This window comes from Impatiens glandulifera, chromosome 4 (genome assembly GCF_907164915.1).
Source record: "Impatiens glandulifera chromosome 4, dImpGla2.1, whole genome shotgun sequence".
NCBI lineage: Eukaryota > Viridiplantae > Streptophyta > Magnoliopsida > Ericales > Balsaminaceae > Impatiens > Impatiens glandulifera.
In genome coordinates, this window is record NC_061865.1 from 34745962 (window position 1) to 34770880 (window position 24919).

At 28.8% G+C, this 24919-nt stretch overlaps 1 protein-coding gene across 1 annotated transcript; it reads left to right on the forward strand.

Moving 5' to 3' along the window:
* The first annotated feature begins 16395 nt into the window (after window positions 1-16395).
* LOC124936199 lies at window positions 16396-21235 on the forward strand. The gene is made up of 12 exons (XM_047476679.1): window positions 16396-16539; window positions 16645-16692; window positions 17789-17940; window positions 18031-18158; window positions 18254-18362; window positions 18775-18814; window positions 18897-18986; window positions 19074-19173; window positions 19553-19692; window positions 19930-20032; window positions 20114-20703; window positions 20785-21235. Exons 3-12 carry the CDS (start codon window positions 17799-17801, stop codon window positions 20999-21001), a joined length of 1659 nt encoding a protein of 552 aa, XP_047332635.1. The 5' UTR covers window positions 16396-16539; window positions 16645-16692; window positions 17789-17798; the 3' UTR covers window positions 21002-21235.
* Window positions 21236-24919: the final 3684 nt, after the last annotated feature.

The following is a 24919-nucleotide window of genomic DNA, read 5'->3' on the forward strand; positions in this document are numbered from 1 at the left end:
CATTGATTTAATAGTTAAGAGAATGAGTGAAATGATGTTGAATTAATTTGAGTAATTTAAATAACTCAGGCCGAACAAGGCCTATATTTCATTTTTAAAAATATATTTTATTATAATCTATATATATAATAATGCATAATTTTAAAGTGTCCAGATTGCCGAGTCGAGAGTTGTGGTTAATTTGAATATATATGTGAGAGTAATGAATACTTGGGTCTAATTGTGAATTGTCCGCCTATAATCTTAAAATTGTTAAAAATAAAATTCAAAATGTTATATGTATGTTTTGAAATTACAACCTTACAAAAACAAGTAAATCATTTAACCAACAAGGCTCTTATATATATATATATATATACAATAAATCTTAATTGTGAAAAAGAGAGTTTATTTAATTATAAAAGAAATTGACACATTTCTTTATTTTTTATTTTAATAATAAATCTAAATAAATAAAATTCAAAATTTATTTAAAACAATAATAAAATATCAACATTAATAGTATAATAATAATTAATTCATATATATATATATATATATAATAAACCTTAGTCAAAAAATAAATAAATTTTAAAAAAAAATATTTAATTTAAATATATTAAAATAATAAATATTTTTAAATATTTTGCAAATACAAATATTATATATATATTTAGTCATATAAATTATATATGCATACACAAAATTATAAATATAAATCAACAATATTAAGTAGTATAACAATATTAAGTAGTATAGTAATTGAAATGTTAATGCTACATAATGAAGACTGTGGTTCAAATCCCATCAGGCATAATTTTTAAACTATTAAAAAAACATTGATGGCTAATATGTGAAATAAAAGCGTTGGTTTATCGAAGTGAGAAGATGCTTGGATGCGAATAATATTGGTTCAAATTTACGATAAAATTGGTGGGTGGGTAAATTACATTCACAAAATTACAGGTTGATTGGGATTGATGGTTAAAATATGCGATAAAATTGGTGGTGGGTAAATAACATTCAAGATATAGATGATTTGATATTTGTTGATTTGACCGAAGTAAAAGTGTAAGGTCACAAAATTAGAGGTCAACTGAGGTGGATAAAAATATGGAATGAGATGGTTGGTTAGTCAAAGTGAGTATACCACAAGATGAGAGGCCAACTAGGTCAATTGAGATTGATAAAAATATGGAATGAGATAGTTGGTTAGTCAAAGTGAGTATGCCACATGATGAGAGGTCGGTTAGGGATTGGTGGGTCAAAGTGAGGGTAAAAGAGATTGGTAATGTACCAAAGTGAAAGTTTACGATACGATATGAGATGAGATGGGTTGGTCAGTCGAAGTGAGGATAAGTAAGTCGAGTTATTTATTGTAAATTATGTGAGGAGATGGATTATTTGACCAAAATGAAAGTATAATATCGAGATGAGAGGTCGATTGATATTAGTGGAATTAAAATATGAAATGAGATTGTTTTGGTTAATCAAAGTAAGTAAGGTCACGCTATGAAAGGTCTATTGAGGGATTGAGGGGTCAAAGTGAGGGTAAAAGAGATTGGTAATGTTGGAGATGGTTGTTTTTCTTTTTGAGAAATAAAAATAGGACAACGGATTAAGTATGTAGCCCTCAAACACACTTAACCATTTAACCAGGCGCAACACTTGCCGCCTGACGGGCTCGAACCCAGAAATATAGGGTTAATATCCACCTCTTATTTTCGTAAGGCTATAAGAGGGGATGGAGATGGTTGATTTGACCGAAATGAAATTGTGTAAGGTCACACGATATGAGAGATAGATTAGGGTGTGCATAAATGTGGAATAAGATGGTTATTTATCCAAAGTGAGTATAAAAAAAATCAGGTTGTATATTGTAAAATATGTGAGGAGATGGGTCACCAGATGAGAGGTCAGATGGGGATTGGTGGCCAAAGTGAAAAGTAAAAGAGATTGGTGATATTGGATATGGTTGATTTGACCGAAATAAAAGTGTAAGGTCACATATGAGAGGTTGATTATTGGGGTAGATAAATATGGAATGAGATGAATGGTTAGCCGAATTAACGATAAAGAAGGTCAAATTGTATATTCTAAAATATGTTACAAGATGAGTTGTTTGACAAAGTGAAAGCAAGGTCTCGAGAATCTTCCTAGTTATATATTAATACGACTTATCCTTATGTATTAAATGGAAAATTACTTAGGTGACCCTTCAATTACTCTGATCGCATACTTTTGACCCACAAATATTATTTTTTTAAATCGTCCCTTAAACTTTCAGAAAGAAAGGGTAATGACTCTTTTATCAATTTATTTTTGTTAAACATAATGACTCTAACTAAAAACTCTCAAGTTATTCTTATAATTGAGTTTTGATCCTCCAACTATGATAAAATAAATATATATCTCACCATATTAAAAAAAGAGTCATGATAGGGTAACAAAGTTAGGAACGAAATTAAGACCACGAATTTAACGTGGCATGTCACTTGACCAGGATAAAGAAATAAAAAATAAACTCCCAAACATTATCATTTTCCAAAAAAAATTGTTTTCTCTCTCCCCTTAACATGGGCATTTTCTAAAAAAATAATAATTTTTTTTCCACTCTCCTACACATGTTGTAGGCCATGTCGAATTCGTGGTCTTACTTTATTTATAATTTCGTTGCCTAAATTATTCATTTTTTCAATATATAATATTTATATATATATAATAAATTACATGTTAAATTAAGTTTAAAGGGGAAATTGTTAAATCAAAAAGGGAAATTGTTAAATTAAGTTAAAGGGGAAATTGTTAAATTAAGTTAAAGGGAAAATCGTTAAATTTAGTTGAATTATGAAAAACGTTTTAATTGATTAAAATAAACTTAGGATAATTAAAATAAACACACATGGTTTTGATGGATGAATAAAACTAAGTTCAGCAATGTGTTAATGCGTAGATAAATCAAGGAATCGCTAACAGCAGAGTTGCCATCAGCTAAAGACTGACTGACAGTAGAGTTACTGAAACAGTAGAGTTGCTCAAAAAACAGAGTTCGCTGGCAGCAGAGTTGCCCAAACAGTAGAGTTTGTTGTCATCAGAGTTGCTCAAACAATAGAATTCGATGGCAATAGAGTTGCTCAAACAGTAGAGTTCACTAGCACCATAGCTGCTCAAACAGTAGAGTTCGTTGGGAGCAGAGTTGCTCAAACAGCAAAGTACGCTGGCAACAGAGTTCTCTTGTAGCAGAGTTGCTCAAACAGTAGAGTTCGCTGGCATCAGAGTTTCTCAAACAGTAGAGTTCGCTAGTAGAAGAGCTCACCATCAGGAAAGTTCGCTAACAGCTTAACTAATCAACAGTTAAGTTTGCTATCAGTAGAGTAGTTCATCATCAGAGCTCTCTATCAGCTGAGTTCCACATCAGCTAAGTCAAGTAGTTGAGCACTCATAAACTATAATACGACAAAATGTACAACCAGCTATGTACTCTAACATGCAAAACGATAAACGAATATTTGATTCCCCTACGCACTAAAACCCCATACGCCAGGCATACGACAAACGTAATGTTTCCATGTATCGACAAAACAGATTCAACCATTGTCATTCCTCAAGTATAAAACAGCATCAAAGAACAACGGTGAAGCTCTCTCTCAAACTTTTCAGTTCGTTCTTGGCAAGTCACTATGTTACGCATACACGAGACGATATACGATAATCATTCGATAATCATTTTACTTGTGTAAGTTGAACAGATAGTCGTCTATTCAACAAAATAGTGTGAATTCTAGAAGTTTAGACAGGCAAGTGTTAAGACTTGTGATCTGAGTGGGTTTGTGTAGTGTCTATACAAATCAAAGTCTTTTAGTGGAATCCTTCTGGAAATAGAAGAAGGGGTGACGTTGGAGTTTTTATCTTCAAATATCCATAAAATATTGTGTTGTCTTTTCATTACTTTATTCATTCTTATATTTGCCGCTTTAAATCTTACAAGTATTTTCCGCACTTGAAATCGTTCAAGAGCTTGCTACAATTTGTCCAAGAATAGAAATAATTAATAATACTTGTACAAAAGATCTTTTAACTGGAATTCCTAAACTAAAATTTAATAAAGACAATGTCTGCCCAGCTTTTCAAATAGGCAAACAGATCATATCAACATTTAAAAATAATGAGAATATCCAATTTGATAGATGTCTGGAATTACTACACATGAACTTGTTTGGTCCAATCCAGTAACTAGTTTAAGGGAAATAAGATATACACTAGTCATAATTGATGACTACTCAAGGTTTACTTGGATAGTATTTTTAGCATCTAAGGATGAAACTGGTGTTAATTTAATTAAAATTCTTAGAAGACTACAAAACAAAAAATCCTTAAGCATTATAAAAATTAGAAGTACCAGGGGAACAAAATTAACAAACAAGAATATGCCTCTTTCCTTGAGAAATCTGATATTAGATACGAGTTGTCTAGTGCTAGAACTTTACAGCAAAATGGTGTTGCTTACCATTTTGCTGAAAGGAGAAATAGAACACTGAAAGAAGTAGATAGATAAATGCTAGCTGATTCTGGTGTGTCTCAAAAACTTCGGGCAAAAGTTATCAATACAGCATGCTATACTCAAAATAGGTCGATGATTAATAAACGATTTAATAAAACACCTTATGAAATCTGGTATGGCAAAGTTCATAAAATAACCTACTTGAGGATATTCGGCTATAAGTGTTTTATTCACAACAATGGCTGACTGTCTTTGATGCCAAAGCAGATATAGTGGTATCATGCTAGGTTATTCTTTAGTCAGCAAAGCCTATAGAGTTTTCAATAAACAAACTCTAACTGTTGAAGAATCAACCCATGTTGTATTTGATGAATCTATTGAAAATAATTCTAATGAATTTAATGAATTATCTAACAGATTTGAAGCAATTAATCTTCAATCTGATAGTGACGATGAAGTTCAAGTCAACAGAAACAATCCACCTAATCAGTCAACTAACACGGTTGATGTTCAACCATTTAGCTAGACTGAAAATCATCAGGCATCTGACAGTTTAGATGTTGTTGGAACGACTAATCAGACAGTTGACCTCCTAGACCGAATTTCAGATGGAACAAAAATCATCCACCATAACTAATAATAGGAAAACCCTCTACACATCTTATGACCAGAAACCAATTAATTGATGAATATACAAACTCTGCTTTCATATCGCAAATAAAACCTAAGAAAGTAGATGAAGCATTGCTTGATCCATATTGGATCAATGCCATGCAAGAAGAACTAAACCAATTTGAAAGAAACAAAGTTTGGCATCTAATTTCCAGACCAGATAATCAACCCGTTATTGGAACTAGATGGGTATATAGAAACAAACTAAATGAAGATGAACTAGTTATTAGAAACAAAACTAGGCTAGTAGCTCAAGGATACATACAAGAGGAAGTAATTGACTTAGAGGAGTCATTTGCTCATGTAACTAGGTTAATAGTTATTAGAATCTTCTTAGCATATGCTGCTTTCAAAAAAATTAAATTATATCAAATGAACGTTAAGAGTTCCTTTCTTAACAACATACTCAATGAGGATGTTTATGTTGCACAATCTCTTGGTTTCAAAATCATACTTTGCCTCATCATATTTTCAAATTAGATAAAGCATGATATGGACTTAATCAAAATCCTAGAGTTTGGTATGACACATTGCAAAATTCTTATTTGAGCATGATTTTGTTTTTGACGCCGTAGATAAAACACTCTTTAAATTTGCCAAAGACTCACATATTTTACTTGTAAAAATTTATGTATATGACATCATATTTGGGTCAATTAACCCCAAATTATATGAAAAGTTCTCTAAGTTAATGCATGACAAATTTGAGATGAGCATGATGGGTGAGCTAACGTTCTTCCTTGGACTTCAAGTTAGGAAACTTAAAAATAGAATATTCATAAATCAAGCTAAGCTGGATAAAGATGAAGGCGGTCAAGATGTTGATATCACAGCCTATCAAGGGATCATTGGCTCCCTACTTTATTTGACAGTTAGCCGACCAGACATCATGTTTGTTGTTGGAATGTGTGGAAGATTTTAGGCTAATCCTAAATAATCTCATTACATAGCTGCTAAATTTATTTAGAAATATCTTAAGTGAACTTAATGTGTTGGACTGTGGTATCCAAAGGGTTCTAGTTTCAACTTAAGTAGTTACTATGATGTACTGCAGAATGTATGATTGAAAGGAAAAGCACTATTGGAACGTGTCAGTGCCTTGGTGATCGTCTGATTTCGTGGTTCAGCAAGAAGTATACGTATATTGCCACTTTAATAGAAAAAGTAGAGTACCTTGTTGCTAACAGCTGTTGTGCTCAACTATTGTGGATTCAACAACAGTTTAGGGACTTTGGCATTAAGGCAGATGAGTCGCCAATTTTTTGTGACAACACTAGTTCCATAGCAATCATATATAATCCGATGTTGCACTCAAGGACAAAGAATATCGACATTCGACACCACATCATCTGAAACCATGTAGCGTAGAAGCATGTCCGACTAGAATATATGTCAATCAATCAACAAGTGGCTGATATCTTCACAAAGACACTCCCCGAGACTAAGTTTTCTTACTTTAGAAATATTTTAGATCTTTTAGATTTAAATTAATTATTCATGCATAAACTTAGGGGGAATCTGATGGTCAGTTGATAAGCCAGACATGTTGAAACAGTTGTCTCTAACCCAGCTGAAAGAAGAGCCGGTTGATGACATTGTACATCATACGAGGCTATGCATAAGCAACTTGTAATTTCAGTAGAGTAATGACACTTAGCTGATAGGAAAAATCTATTGTCGGCACTGTATATCAGCTGAATACTACGCGCTATCAGCTGAGTACCTCAACCTAGTTGATGAGTAAGGTATGGTGCCCAGCATAGTATATCAGTTGTTAATGTGCGTCAGCATAATGCCTTCAACAGAGTAGTGACACTCAGCTGAAATACAAGGCATGCGGACAACATGGTATGTTAACTGTCTTAATGAGTATCAGTCGACTACTCTTCAACTGAGTGGAACAACATTTCAATCTTATCAATACGATGTCGCATTATCTCCCTTAGGATAATGAACGGTCACATTTATAAATTAAATTTTTTAAAAAAATACTTCTATTGGGAAAATAAAGTGAGGAGTTAATTAACTTAGAAGAAATTGTTTGGAAAAACTAAGTAAAGAGTTAATTAACTAAAAACACGAAATATTGAACAACTGAATTTTGATGATGTTTAAATATGAATGAAGTTAAGCTATATAATTGTTTTTGTGCAGGTGCATTAGACTTTTACAACTTAGACGTTGTCTATGTAGGATAATTAGACGTGATACGTAGTTAAACGTTGAGGTCTAACAGAATCATAGTTAGACGTTGAGGTCTAACAAATACATAGTTAGACATTAAGGTCTAACTCCATTAGACGTGGTAGTCTAATGGGTAACGTATTTAGACGTTGACGTCTAACTCCTTCAGACAAGTCTGAAGTGATACGTAGTTAGAGGTTGGTGTTTAACTCCTTTAGACAAGTCTAAAGTAGTACATAATTAGACGTTGCAGTCTACAAGATATGTAGTTAGACGTTCAGTCTAACAGATACATAGTTAAACGTTGCAGTCTAACAGATACGTAGTTAGACAGTGTAGTCTAACAGATATGTAGTTAGACGTTGCAGTCTAACTCCATTAGACGTGGTAGTCTATTGGGTAACGTAGTTAGACGTTGGCGTCTAACTCCTTTAGACAAGTCTAAAGGGATACGTAGTTAGACATTGCAGTCTAACTCCATTAGATGTGTGGTCTAATGGAACACGCTATTGGACGTTGACGTCTAACTCCCTTAGACTAGGCAGTCTAATGGAGGATGTCTAATGCCTCGCTTCAGCAGCCGTTTGAAGTTAGCATACGTCTATCCACGATCCACTAGCTGTCTACTACTCTGCTTCACTCACTCCTGTGTAGTCTGACAAGCCAGTTAATTGTATCCAATGAACGAACTCTACGTACGCAAATGTCCTTCCAACGGTTTATCCAGGACAAGACCTTACCATTAAAAAACTCCCGATCTCTCTAAGATTCGACGAAAATGTAAGATATGGAGTTGTCTATAAATCCTCATTTTTTAAAAAACTTCAACTTTTCAAACACTAAAATTAATTCCCTTAACGTTTTCGAAACATAAATTTGTTTAAAGAGCTTCCTAGAACTTTAAAACTAGTCGATCAAAATGTTTTAAAAATCGATCATAGAAACCGTTCAAGAGTTTGCTACGATTTTTCAATCCTTAACCGTTTTAAAATTGTATTTAAGTGAAAATAGAACAATATTCAACCATTTTTGTTATCTTCGATTCTAACATTACATCTCTCATCATGCTCATTTATTTCTCGATATAATATATATATTTATATTAAATATTCCTCAATATAATATAATATAATATAATATAATATAATATAATATAATATAATATATATTAAATATTCACTCTTCTTCCTAATTATATATTTATAAAATTCCATATATATAATATACATTTTTTTCTATAAATTGTTTAAGAAAAAAAATTAAAAATAGTATATATATATATTTATTCTCTCCCATAATACATTTATATATTTTTTATATTTATATACATTACAAATATTTATATTTTCTTTCTCATACTAAATTTTTATAAGACAAATTATCATGATAACCCTCTATAGTTACTTATAGATTAAAAGGATAGTTGGAGACTTTTAGTTAGAGGTCATTATGTTTTACGGAAAAAACTGACAAGAGTAGTCATTTGTAACTCATTCCGAAAGTTGGAAGGGCATTTTTTTTTTTTAATAATTTGAGGCTAAAATAAGTGATCAAAATAATTTGAGGGTCACCTAAATAATTTGTCCTTTTTAAAAATAAACTCTTAGAGTAAGCTCTAAATTTATAAACGTGTGAGAATGTTTGATTTGATTCCTAATCTATTACAACTTAAAAGATTTATAGTTGCACTATTTTTTTAAAAACAATCATAATTTTATAAAAAAAAAAATGTTGACAATAAATTTGTAAACATGTTAGAATGTTTGATTTGATGCTTAAGCTATTACAACTTAAAAATATCTATACTTACACTAATTTTTTTAAAAACAATCATAATTTTATAAAAAAAAATGTTGACACTAAGTGCAGAAAGTTGTTCAAATGCTAGAGTAAAAAGTTATTCAACATTATCCTAAGTAAAATGTTAATCATAGTGAATGTGATAGATCTTAACTTGTGAAAAGAGATCAAGTTAATTAACGTGAAAAGCGTTAGTTACAAATCTTGAATAGTGAAAAACGAAAAAGTTAATAGGCATGAAGAGTGTTTCCTACAAACATTGACTTGTAAAAATGATTAAGTTAGTTGATGTGAATAGCGTCAGTTACACATTTTGAATGGTGATGAGCGATCAAGATGTAAAGAATGTTAATTAAAACTTTTCTATATTTTAATATGTGAAGAGCAATCAAGATGGCTAACACGAATAATAATAACCAATTTTTATATTTTAATGTGTGAAGAGCAATTAAGACGGTTAATATGAAGAATTATAATCAAAATCTAAAAAGCATCGAGAAAGGTCAAGGATATATGTTTTATGAAATGATGAGCGGTCTCATTTATTCTATGCCCGACATCATCTTTGTGTGTGTTTATTGAGCTTTCTTCATTTCAAGTTGCTTAACTATTTACTAGCTTAGTTACTCAAAATCCATTATAATAGGACTCGTAGCCTTGGTCAAGGAACTTTTGCTGAGGTAAAGTTTACCTTTACTTTAATGTAAGTGGATGAATCATAGGATGGAGTAAGTTGGCCCTATTCTCCAAAATGAAAGTCATATCGTAACCCTAACTTTGTTCCTATTCATGACCTCCTTCCAGAGGTATGCTGGTGTTGTCTTCCCCTATAAGGCTTTGATCGGTTTGTTTGAGTATCTTCACTTACTATTTTCTCCGACCTATAGGCAAACACCTTGGGTGGTATTGGTCTTTCTATATTTTGAATCGTGAAGTGTTGAAGAGCGACCAACATGACTAACATGAAGAATGTTAACCACAATTTTTCTATATCTTGATGGGCGAAAAACAATTAAGATGGTTAACATTAGAAAACCTTTATATATATTGAATCGTGAAGAGCAATCAAAGTGACTAACATGAAGATTGTTAACCAAACTTTTATATATTATGGTGTGTGAAGAACAATCAATATCGTTAAAATGAAAAGTGTTAACCAAAACTTTTTTTTGTATTTTGATGTGTGAAGAACAATCAAGATGATTTGAAGAATGTTAACTAAAATATTTTATGTATCTTGATGTGTGAAGAACAATTAAGATGGCTAACATAAATGATGTTAACCAAAACTCTTCTATATCTTGATCTTTGATCTGTGAAGAGAAATCAAGATGACTAACATGAAAAATATTAACCTATCTTTATCTTAATATGAGAAAAGCGATCAAGATGTGAACGTGAAGAGTGTTAACAAAGACCAAGTTAGGTGTGGAGCATTTAGCGAGACATGTTTTGTGAAAAGCAAACCGGGCCAAACGACAAAAATGGATCTTCTTTAGGAAAAAATGTCACCAAATGAGTCTCGCGTGAAGCTTGCGAGGTTATATATATTCTATTATTTCAATTCAAAATAAGTCCACGAAGAAAATATAAATTAGAAGGCTCAAGTGAGTACTTATTGGTTAACTTGGAAATGTATTTTCTTAAACAAACGTTTTATCCAACTTTTATTTAAAAAAAAATGAATTCTATATAAGCTCATTTTTAATTACTAACATAATTCAATATAAATTCAAATCATAATCATAAGTTACTAACATTTAACATATAAAAAAATAACAATTAATTGAGCTTCTAGAGTAAATTCGAGAATAAGATAAAGTTACATAAAAGAATTCTAAATAAAGAGAAACAACATGTAGAGATTGAAAAAAAAAATAACTCATCCAAGCAAAAAATAAAGAATAATAATTTTTATATTTAATTTTTTTCTCTCTTTTTATATATAATATATATATATATATATATTTATAATTTTAGTTATAAATATATTTTATATATTTATCACATAAATAAATCAGTTAACACAAAATATATAAATATAAATTTAAAAATTAACAAGTGAGAGAATGAGAAAAAAATAATTAGTAGGTAAAGATGAGACAAAAGAAAATTTAATGTAGAGAAAAGTGAGAAATAGTTATTGTCAATTCTTATGCTTTAGATAGTTATAATAAGCATTCTAATTCATTAATGGTTGGAAATTTGTAACTTTCATTATCGTCACTCTTATTTCAATAAAACTAGTATGTAATTAAAACTATTTGCAAATATAAAATAATCATATATATTATATAATTATGTCTTGTATAAATAGTTATTATAATCAAAATATTCATATGTTAAAATAAAGTTTTCAACACTATTAATTAAAGTCTACGTAATTATTATTAAAAGATAATTTGCAAAATATTATAATACTAAAAAAAATTATAAAAAATATATTATGAATCAATTATTCATATTTAATTATTGGTTTATATTCCATAGCACACCACTAATGTTAAAATAATATTCAAAATCAATTTTTAAAAAATATCTCATAATTTAAAATGATAATAATATTTATACTATAGTTCAAAATTTCATTTAACTTTTAATTTAATTTTTGAAATTTAACTGATTCAAATTTTATGACCCGGCAACTCGTTAATTAACAACACCCATGACTTAATAAAAAAAAAAATTATGCGTTTGGGGTGTAATTATTAAGTGATTTTAGAAAAATATGTTTATATATAAATATAATGAACACATTTATTAAATTTTATATTAATTTCAAAATGAAAAGCCTTGTTTAGTTGGTTATGTTGTAAATATATTATTACTTTGCAAGTTCAAAATTTATATATGTTATTTTTTATTTTATTTTTAAAATTTAACCGCTTTCACAGATAACTATATATTAATAAAAACAGATTATGCGTTCTAATGTGAGAACCCCTAAAAAAATCACTTATATAAATACATATCTTTTTACAACAGTAATATTGAAACTTTTCAAAATCAACATTACTTAACATAATAATTATCATAAACCCAAACATTTAGAATTTGTTTGAGAAAGGTTTTTTTTTATTTTTTCAAGATCTTTTCTTGTTTGATTCTTTACAAAAATCAGATTTAATTTTGAGGTTAATATGTCAAAATATTCTTATACTTTCTCTTTTCTCTCTTTTTATTTTTAATAAATAGTAAATTTTATATTTTAATAGATAAAAAATAATGATTATATAGATGAAGTGGTTAAGTTTTAATTAAAAAAAATTAAAATAACCTTACAAACAAGGATTGACTGGGAATATTGGTCTAGGTATATTATATTCGTCTCCCTACTCAAAATTCTATTCAATATATTTTACAACATAAAATTTGAATAAATTTGAATTATATTTTGATTATTATATATATATATATATATATATATATATATATATATAATACTTAAATTTAAAGTGCTTAAAACTCACGTGATCAATTTGAATAATTATGTGAGACAAAATAATACTTGGATCGAATTTTATTATAAATCCGACGTTAAGTTAATAGGTATGGGTATAAGTTATACAAAAGTCTTTAATTTAACTAGCATGTAGCTTGTGCAAGCACGTGTAATGATATAAAAAATCGTGGAAAAAAATTACGTTAAAAATGTGATAACATTTTTAATTTTATTTTTAATTATTTTAAGTTTATGGACGGATCAACCCACAATCTGACCCAATTATCAATTTACTCTAACATATATTATATTAATGTTATTCACTATATTTTATAAGAGTATTAATGTTATTTTTTTATAATAATATAAAATTTTAATATATTAAAATATATATTATATTAAAAAACTCGTTTATATAATTTTATTGTATAATTTTTATTTTATTTTAAATAAAAATAATTATTAATGGTGCCCCGTGGGATTCTCTGAAACCGAAAAAATCGAACGGGCGGGAATAGTAATAAAACCCCGAAATTAAAACGATGCGGGGACGGTAAATGCATTCCCCGCCCCGAACCGCCTCATTGTCATCCCTACCCACAATTCAACCAAGTATCTATTTACTCTCATATATATATATATATATATATATATATAAATTAACCACAGTTTTCGATCCAACAATCCGGATACTTTGAAAATTAAGCATCATTATATTATATATATATATATATATTAGTTAGTTAAAAAGTTGAACTTATATTGTTAAAATGTCTCGCGCTCATCAAATTTAGTGTTGAATTTAAAATATAAATTATTGTTAGCCTAGTTGGTTAAAGCAGTGTAATTGTTTTGTTAGGTTGCAAGTTCGAAACATACACTTTTTATTCAGGTCAACCCAACATCCGACTCAAGTATTCAATACTATCACATATAAATCTAAATTAACCACAGCTTTCGATCCAGCAATGCGGACACTTTAAAAATTAAGCATCATTTTATATATATATAATTATTTTTATTTAATAAAAAAATAAAAATATATATATTAAAAATATTGAATACATAATTAATTATTAAACTTTAAATGAAAAGTCATTTACTTTATAATATATATAATTATATAATAAATATATAACAACTTATTTAAAAAAATATATATAATTTATCACCTTTCTTTATTTATTTATATATATATATATATATATATATATATATATATATATATATATATATATTATATATATATATTATATATATATATAACCTATTTAAATAAAACAAATTATTATTTGTCATAACAACCTATTTAAATAAAATAAATTATTATTTGTCACATTTTTATACTAATATTTTAAATTCTCTATATATTTATTAGATACATTATTATTTTAACTCTTTTTTAAATTAAATTAATTTAAATATATTAAAATAATAAATATTTATTAAATATTATATATATATATAATTATAATATGAACTAACAACAATTTTAAGTAGTCTAGTGGTTGAAATGTTAATGTTACATAATAAAAAAATATGGTTCAAATCTCGTTTTAAACTATTAAATAAACATTAATGGTTAATATGTGAAATGAGATGGTTGGTCAGTCGAAATGAGGATAAGTAAGTTGAGTTATTTATTATAAAATATGTGAAGAGATGGATTGTTTTACCGAAATGAAAGTAAAGTCTCGAGATGAGACGTCGATTGAGATTTAGTGGGATAAAAACGTAGAATGAGATGGTTGGTTAGTCGAAATGTTTTGAGGTCACAAAATGAGAGGTCAATTAAGCATTGGTGGGCTAAAGTGAGGGTAAAATAGATATGAGTGATGTTTGAGACTTTTGATTTGACTAAAATGAAAGTGTAAGGTCACAAGATTAGAGATACATTGGGAAAGAATATGTGAAAAGATGAGTTGTTTCATCGAAGTGAATAAAATGTGAGATCATAATATTCTACTTTTTATTCTAATATATTATTCATCATTTAATAAAAATTTTAAACAATGCACATTTAAAAATAATTATATTTTTTTATTAAAGTTATTTTATTTGTATTTTATCTATATGCATAGCACAAAAATTCTTTAAGTTAAAAATATATAAATTATAATTGTATATCAGGATCTAATCCTAACACTCTTTCGTTATATAGATATATATTATATAATATATATATATATATGACATATTATTATGTTAACTATTATATTTAACATTAAAGTAAAATAATTGTATATGCATTTGGATAATAATAGTACAAATTTGAAACATAAGAAAAGTTTGTAAAATGAAATGACATAAAGGATCTTAACTATAAAATAATATGAGATAATATTATGGCAGCACATAACAGAAGGGAAAATTAAAGCAGTCACGTCGGTCTGGTTAGTTGTTACACATTTTAAGTCTCAACGACCACGTCGTAAACCATGGAATAAAAATATGTTTTTTTTTTCTTTTCAATTTTTTCTTTTATTATTTTGAAGATAGAGATAGAAATAAAAATAATAAAATGTAGTACCCACAAAAAAAAAAATTGTAAAATGTCATCAATATACTTTGAGAATTTTTGTTATTTGATAAGAATTGGAGACCGCAACTTATATTATATAGTTGCATATAACCCCATTTTATAGGGCTAATTTTTAATATTTAATAGTATAATATTATTATTATTATTTTTTCTTTTAATATTAAATATATATTATACAAATTATATATATATATATATATAACTTTTTTATATTCTTCTTAATCTATTATTTCATTATTATAATATATTAACAATTTATATTATTAAAATATAAAATATATATATATATTTTAAGGACTCAAAAATTTAAATTTATATTGAAACTCAAATTCTTTGAAATTTCATTTTTAAGTTATAAATCAAATAATTCAAAATTAATAAGATATGCTTGAAATGATTTTTGAATGTTTAGATGGTTCAATATTAATATTTTATATAAGTATAATGTAAGTTAAGGTTTATTATTTTAAAATAATAATATAAAATAATTAAGAAAAACTAAAATAAGTGTGAAGTGGAGAAGAATTTTTAATTATTTTATGTGAGTGAAAAACTTATCTACCTCTGTATGTTTATTCATGTCTTGGTTTTGGTGTTATTTTGGTAAATTTAATAATTTGTTCTTGTATTTTTTTTTTTGGTATTATAATTATTAACAAAAAAAAATTATAAAATAAATCTTTAAGTATAAAATAAAGTTACTTATACTTTAACAAATTTAAAAGATAATTATGATGTAGGAAATATCATTTTCCAATATTTGTATTAAAAGTATAGGATACTACTAATGTAATATTTTGGTCAAATAGACTTTTCAAAGAATAAATTACTCTTTTTTTATTACTAATAATGTTTTTATTTTTATATACTATTTTATCATAGTATAGTGACAATAATATGTGGATATCTTCGCTTCTTGAGGTTATGTGTTCGAGTTTTTCAGGCAGCAAGTTCTGCGTCTGGTTAAATGATTAAGCGTGTTTGTGGGATATGTGTGTTTAACTCGCGGGGATTAACCGCACTTCAAAAAATAAGCGGAAATTAGCATTTTAAAAAAAAAAATCTATTTTTATTTTAATAATATATATTATTTATTTTTTAAAATTTTAAAAATCTAGCACCCAGTTATTATTGAAATTTGATATACTATATTTATCAGCTTTTAGTTATCAAGTGAATTGGATTATAAAACTTTAAAGATTTATTTAGAGCTATATATATATAATGAAAGAAAGAAAGAAAGAAATAGATATCATAGAAAAGTTGGATTCGAGTGACAGGTGTTTAAAAGGGTCAAGTTCAGATAACCTGTTTTGAAGTTGGCAGAAGCAAAGCAAAGCTGCGGGTTGAATCGGTTACACTGCTACCAAGTCTTCGTTGTTTCCAAAGCCATGTTTTGTAACCACCTCAGATTCAAAGGTCTCGAATCTGCTTATTTTTCTACCTTTTTCTTCTATTGAGATCTGCGATTGATGTCGTAAACTGTGAAAATTCTTACCAAAGCTGCTCTTCTTCTTCGTTCAGATCAAAATTTTACCAATTCGTGTGAGCAGTCCTGAAGTGATTCCTGAGGTAGAACATCAAACCTTCATTTAAATAATTGCTTTCTTTCTGTCACTGGTTTAGATCATTTATGTATTTGAGTTTAGATTTTAACCAGTTTTCAAGTAAGATTGTTTTCTGATTTGGGTTATTTCATTTACTCCATTCTCCATTATGGGTTCTGTTCAAACTTCCAACTTGTTTAAGGGTTGTTCTTCAAGCTTTTTCATGTTTCTGTTGATTCTCCTTCAGACTAAATTAAACAGTAAGAATATTCTTTACTGATTATTTTAACAAATCTGAGCCTTGCTGTCTATAGATCACCAGCTTTTCCTTCACATTAATCTGATCAATCTCATTTACATATATCTTTGGCTCAGTCAAATTTCTTCTTACTTCTCTTGCAACTTGAGAAGCAATGAAAAATTATGGCATTGCTTTGTTAGTTTTAACCTGGAATGTGTTACTTTATTGAATCAAAGATGGAGTTTTGCAGAATTTATTTAATTTATTGATGAATTGAGAAACTTTTTACCTGTAATGTAAGATATGTCATTACAAAGAATCTTTTGTATCCTACGGATATACTTGGTTATATTTGTTTTATGGGGCCTTTTACTTTGCTAAAATCTCACTCAAAACTTCGCAACCATATATACATAGATATATGTCACATTTCTTTGTTTCAGTCATGGTTGGATCTCCTTGTTTGTTTAGCATCTGAATATTTGTTCGGGTTTTGATTTTTCGATGTTATTTTGCTATGTGTTCAATTGTTTGGGGTCTTTGTTTTCGGAATGAATGACAATCGTACTCATGTTAATTACAAAAATAAAAAATTCTAGATTATTTCTTCCCATTAACTTTCACATGTTTTTTAAACATAATATGATGGATTGTTTCTAAAGAAGAAAACATTAAATTCAACATTTATAAATCTGAATTGCTACCATAGCAAACCAATCTTATTTTAGCTTTAAAATATATTTTTTCTTCTTCCTTTCTGCTTTCTGCAATATATGTTGTCAATAAATGGATAGGATTAATATTTCCGAATTGTCTTGTTCTTTAGTTATTAAAAGAGTTTGTATCAGGAAAATAAATAAATATTTTCTTACTTGTTTAGCCTTTTAGCAATGGTGGAGAAGAAACAGAATATCTCACAATACCGTGGGAGGTTGGACAGGACATTAGCATCAGAAGAACTGACAAATGAGGAAAGCATCAAGTTCCTTGTGAAGAACCAAGTTCTAAAGTCAATTGAATGTCAGAATGAAGGTTTTTTATCATAAGATTACATAATTTGTTGGTGAAAGTAATGAAAGTGATAAAATATATACAGTCCATCAAGTTCTATTGATTTTGCAGTTCGTACTGAGACTGTCATTGAAAAGAAAGCCAAAGAGGTATCAAGTTTTATACAAATGCTGAAGAGTGCTTCTGAATATGATGATGATATTGCGCAGAAAAAGACACCAGTCCATGGTGATTGGAAAGTATGTATTTTTTTTGTGTGTTATTAGAAGTTGTGATTGTGACAATTTTATTAATACAAACTTTTTAACATTTCAAAATATTAAATAATTGGCAGATAAAGCAGGACACTGAAGAGTGTCGTGTGATGTACAGGGAAGGACCTGAAGGTACTCCATTACATACACTTCTTGTTGAAGGCTATGTTGATGGAACCACTGATATTTGTAAGTTATTGAAACTTCACATACTCCACTTTACTTCTTTTTCTTTTTCTTTTTTTAAATTTGCCAAACTTTAAACACAAAATGTAGATTTCAAATTTACAAAAATAAATATATCACTTTCAAAAAATGCTATCATTGAAGAAACATTCTCTAGATTTCCATCTTTCAAAAGTAAGAAAATGTACTGGCAATTTCATATTTCATGGACTTTTTTTTGTAAACAAAAGAAGATAATTTACTGGCAAACTTTACCCAACTAATTGCTCCCATCCCATGAGGGAAACAAATTGCACCCATCAAAACAGAATCAAAATAATCCACATTTAAAACTGTAATTTAACCTTAAAAGATGAATCTGTGAAGAACAAGAAACTTCTTGGTCCCTAATTTTGAAATGGAAGTTAATTTGCAGGCTTATGCTTATCTTGGGAGATAAACCTCTATAAGAAATGGTGAGAGTTTTTTCTTCTTTCTATAATTTTGCTTTTGCAAATGAAATGTTTAATGTTGGTTTGATTAATTTTGCAACTATAGGTGGCCACAATTCACAGTCCCTACTTTCAAGATTCTCTTGACAGAATGTTTGCAAAAAGTCGGAACTGACGAACAGATATCATTAGTGAGGTTTGTCTTACTTTTGCTCTTAATTAATCCACCAGTGAAAATGTTGAAAGTATAAATGCTGACATTGTCACATTATTTGGAAGAAAGGATGAAGGTTCCGTGGCCACTATCAACAAGAGAGGTTGTTGTTCGTATGTTCGAGTTTGAATACTTTAAAGATGGTCTCATCATTGTTCTCTTCAATTCGGTATTTGTCTAAATTTCATGAAGCATTTATTATTACGAGTAGTTGAATTTCTATCGTATTTCTAGAAAGTTATCAATATGGGAATTTCTGCGAGATAAAGTTGATCCACTATATTCACCTATTTTAGCATAGGTTTTTGTGAACTTGATCAAAATACAATAAAATCTACATTTTCCATAAATCATCAATAAAAACATTGCCTAACCACACTTTTGATACCAATCAAAAAAGTATCACATTTTTTTTGGCAATTTCCTGAGTGTGATTGTGACAAAATATTAATTTCCAAATAGGTTGTTATTCTCTCATCAAATGCACACTTGGATTTGTGTAAGAAATTTGGCAAATATTGCATATAAAAGCGGTTACATAATTTCAGATAAGCGACTCAGACATTGTTGATACAAGTACTCATGGATTCAGTCAAGAGATGATACCTAAAGCGCAGGATGTGACAAGAATCGATGTAGTGGGAGGATTTGCCATACAGAAGGTGAACGAAGAAAGAAGCTATTTTAGGTGAAGTTTTTTCAGTTAATTGTTTTCCTTATTTGAGTAAATTATTTGTACCAACTTCTTGAATGGAAGTGGGAGGTCATGGTGGTTGTGGGGAGATGCTAGCTTCTCTCATAAAATAAACCCTGGTTTTTAGAAAAAAAGAGAAAAAGATTTGGCTACGAGAATTCGACAATCTTTCTTACTTTTATCAACATAATTTATGGGCTTTTCTCACTAAACATATTCCTAAGTTTGCAGGACAATAGCCAATATGGATTTAAAACTGGAGTTTGTTCCCCCGGCGTTCATCAATTTCACTTCTAGGCAGATCATAGGCAGCGGTTTCAAGCTTTATCAGAAGGTATACATATTTTTCCTTCAAATGTTATTCAGTTTTCTTTTCTTTTTTCTTTTATGTCCAATGATGATTCTCTTGTGACAGAAAGTTGCCTTGGTATCCAAAGGCGGCGATGAAGATTTCACCAAAGCTTTAACTCATCCTATATACAATCGAGTACGAGAATCTCTATATTCCAAAATAAAAGAACCCGAGAGCTTTCCTATGGAGGAGGTTACCGAAATGGCTGAACCAATTCTCGAGAATGAATTTCAATCTTTGTCTGAAGATATCACGATTATTCCAGATCAGAAATTTACAACCGAGATTCAAGAGATTGAAGAAGAACTAGAAGTAATAGAAACTTCAAATTTTAAGGAACATGTGAAACAGAGGATATCTTTTAATGGTGTAAATAGAATCCAGATTAGTCCCGAGGTGAAACAAGCGCTGGAAACGTTAGAACAGGCTATTTTTGTTGTTCGCCAAAATGGGAAGCAAAATTCGAAAGTTCAATCATTTTCTGGCTTCCACAATGAAGAATGCTTTGACCTTATACAAGCCCAAGTAGTAGTAGAAGAAGACGACTCTAAACCTTTGCAAGATCCTCAAGTCAGCTCAAACGATGGAGTTTCAGTTGAGGAGCCGAAAATTGAGAAGATTTCACTTGAACCGAGGAGCAACTCGCTCTCCAGGTAAGAAAAAACTTAATTGAATTTGTAATACAAATTATAGTATAGGATACCATATCTCTAACATAAGATAATAAATAACAGAGTGGTGCCGGAAGAAGATGTTCAACTTCCATATGACAGTCAACGATCAAATGATGAAGAAAAAACTGGAGTAGAATATAGTTTGAGCAGAAATAAAGAAAATGACAAGATGGGTAGTGGAAATTGGAATGATATGGAGAAAATTGTTCCACCAAAGAGGAAGAACAAGAACAAGAAGACTAGGCTATGCTGTTTTCACTTCATTTCACAAGATTGATGAAAGAATTGAATCGTATAGGGAAAACAACTGAGCATTACATGTTTTATGCAGACTTTGTGATATGATTTTGGACAACTTGCTACATAAAGCAAGTAGAGAAAGTGTTGGTGTGTAATTCAATAAACCTGGGTAACAAAAATAAAAAGATTAAACAAACAAAGTCTTAACTATAACATGATCAAAACAAATTGAGTACAAATTATGTAAAAGATTTTAATATTTTTATCATCACATTTTAACTTGCTCTACTCTTTCTCAGTTTTTAACATTTTAAGTTATGTAAGTTCAATTCTTCACTTCTACCCAAAAAACAACTAAATCCTTTTTTTTTGGATTACTCTCTCTTCGGTTTGTTAATCGTCTTGAACAAAGACAAGTAACTTCTCAAGGGGAAAATATCAAAAACTTGAGATATGCACTCATGGATTAATTTATTAACATTCAAAGGATTTTCAGCATGACTTTAAGCCTCTCATGCTTGATACTAATGTTTTAAGTTTTTTTTTATTGTAACTTTTAGTTGTAAATATTATCCAATGATATCTTTTGGATTAATTTTTCATGTAAACTATACAATGTTATTATTATCTTTATCTTATATTTTTGGCAGAGTAATACATAGATAATAGTACAAATGTTTGAGTTTTCAAATTATATATTTATATATTTTTTCAAATAAATTTGTAATAAACATTTTGTTTTCTCTCATGAAAAAAAAAACTTTCAAAAAGTTGAAAAACATACCTTCTTTGTTCTTGCATCGAAGAGTGCCTGTTTCTATTCTCATCCTTTAGATTTGAGTTTATGTTGTATTTTGTTTGGTTTAACATCCTATTTAGTTTGAATCAAAATTTTCTTCTCTGATTTTTCTAATTCAAATAATACTCTGAATTTTTGATGAGTCGTTTGTTCATCGTACCGCAATTGTATTGGTGATGTTTTTTCGAGTGTATCTGTAACTTTCTTAATAGGAAATAAGACGAAATAATCGAATCTGGAATTATTTTTTATATTTACAATAATAAGGTATTAGAATTGATCTTTCATATATGCAGACTCCCTTATAAAGATTTTCTCTAAATTTGTAGAAGTTTTTTATTATTTTGGCCATATATTTAGATGATTAATTATTCTTTGACATCTTTTCTAGTATTGGCCATAAAGATAATTTCAAATGTTGCTCAAAATATTTAGTACAATTTTCCCGACGAAGTTTCATTGGTTCGTTCGACTTGCTCTATTTCAACACTCATCGTTTAGAAACTCAAATGCGTTCGTTCTTAGAGTGAACCTCAACAAATTGTATTATTGTTGGATTTTCTTTTTAAGAATTTTACTTTTGTAAATTATTTTTATAATTTAATGCATATCATTAATTATTTGTATTGATTTTGTATGATTTATTTTTTATATTATTGACTAATATTTTTTTTTTTATATGTAACTCCTATTTCATTAAATGTGAATTAATTCCTTATAACTTTTTAATATATATTTAAGGTATAAAGATTATATATATTTTTTAAATGGTTTGTGTGAAATTTAGAACCAATATATTCTGGTAAGTTATATCCTTTTATTTATTTTAGTTGTAAATACTATGTTTAGTTATGTTATTCTTGTTTTATTCTTCTTCATGGTATTAAGTAAATATTTTTTTTTTATATATAAAAGAAAAACCTAAAATCCAAATCTCTAACTTCTTTGATGTCTTTCATAACTATATATTGGTCATCTACCATCATAATATTGTCGGTCCCTAAACATAATCGATAGCAATTTTTTCTCATACTTCAATAACAATCTTATTCTATTTTATCATTATACAGGCTTATAATGTACTATAATTCATAATTTACGACAAATCAAATAATTGGTGAAGCTTTTAAACTCGAAAGTAGAATCTAATAGTGAAATTGTAAAAAAAAAAAAAAATCTAAACACAAGCTATAAATTTAAGAAACATTATTCAAATATAATTTTTTTACTTAATAGAATAAATATTTTATTAAATGAGAATAATGAATGTGATGTATGTTAATTTTTTTATAAGGAATAAAATCTGATTTTCAAATAAAAGATAAATTTATTTAAAAATAATGATATATATATTATAATATGCACAATTTTAATATTAATAAATATTGTTCATTAAATAATTATAGACGTTATTTTAACTGGGGAGTCAAAGTCTTAAATTACTTATCAAAACAAATTTTAATTTTCTAATTACGCCTAAAATGAGTTAGTAGAGTATTTATTAACATAATAAACATTTTAATACCAACTAGGATAGAGCTCTTGCTTTATAAGATTACAAGTTAAAATATCATATATATTTATTTTTTAAAAAAAATATTATAATAAAAAATTTAAATCTTAATATAAAATTATAAAATATGATCAACAAATATTGAGAAATTTGAATAAATTACACTAATAATGGACGGTTTTTTTAAAAAATGACCAAGGCCGGATAATGTTTACAAAAATGATCTTTTCGGCCTGTCTAAAGACGAAAATACCGTAACGCGACGAAAATATCGAGAATGCCCTTATATTATTATTATTATATATATTCTCCATTTTTTTTTATTTCTTTCCCGTTCTCTCTCTTCTCGGTCTTCTCTGCCTTCTCTAATTGATGGATTTGGCAGATGGTCATATTGCTACACCTTGTAAGTTGTTGAATGCAGATGATGATGATGAAATGGGTTGTGTTTCATGGAAAAGAAACGTTCATGTGAGGTTGGATCCGCGATGGTTGGTTGCCTCTCACGATGGTTGGTCGAGTCTCGTGGTGGTTGGTTGTGTCTCGCGATGGTTGGTCGCCTCTCGCGATGGTTAGTCGCGTCTCGCGATGCGTTGAAGGCGAAGAGGCACATGTTTCTTCACGCACCAGACTCTATTTATAAGTCCCTTTGTGACGCGTCCCTTAGGTTATAAAATATTTCATATATCTTCGTCGTGTTTCTCTCTAACCGCTGGTCATCTTCACTACTTCCTTCCTCGACGACTCTTCATTATTCAGATTAGTTTTAGTTTTTGGTTTAGGGTTGATATTCTTACGTCTTCCACTCATTTTATTTTGACTTGTGCTCGATCTCAATCACATGTTTTTATTGTAAACTTTGTTATTACTATCGTATTTGTTTTAAAACTAACATTTCTACTACTACCAACAAAGAACTGACATACTTTGATTGTTGTTAACATACTTGTTGTTGTTCCTTTTGAAGATGGCAAAGACCACCATCCCTGAGTTTCCTGGTAGGATTTCTTGGAAATCCACCCTCAGTCTCAAGAATATAGCCAACAAATATAGCCAACAAGTTTGATAAAATAAATCTTATGGAGAGGGCTCTGAATACCCAATTCAAATATTTATTTAGAGCTTCGGGCCTGTTGTTCTCAAGAACTATTGTCCATCAAATACTGCTTAGAAAAATAAGATCAAACTCGAAGCAGATGATGTTCAAGGTGAATGGAGAGGAGTTGTCCTTTGGCATGAAGAACTATGTCATGGTACCAAGCCTTAACTTCGGTAGATTCCCTATGGTAAATGAAGATGAAAAATGCCGAGGTTTTCTGCCTTTTTTAGTTAAATATTTGCATAGGAATATGATTATTAGAATGGCCGAATGTCATCTTTTCTTTCATGCTCTAATAAGGAAGATGCATGGAAGATGGGGTTGTTATGCTTGATTTGCTAGTACCTCTTTGGAAGTTTATTGGGAAAACCATTATACATGGACCAAATTACAGAAGGAGGAGATCAACTTACCTTTGTTAGAATAAGCATTGAAGTGTATCCTCGAAGTACGCTGCCAAAGAACATGACAGTAGTTGACAAGAAAGGAAAGTGTACAATCATGGAAAACTAATATGAATGGAGGCCACACATGTGTGCTTTCT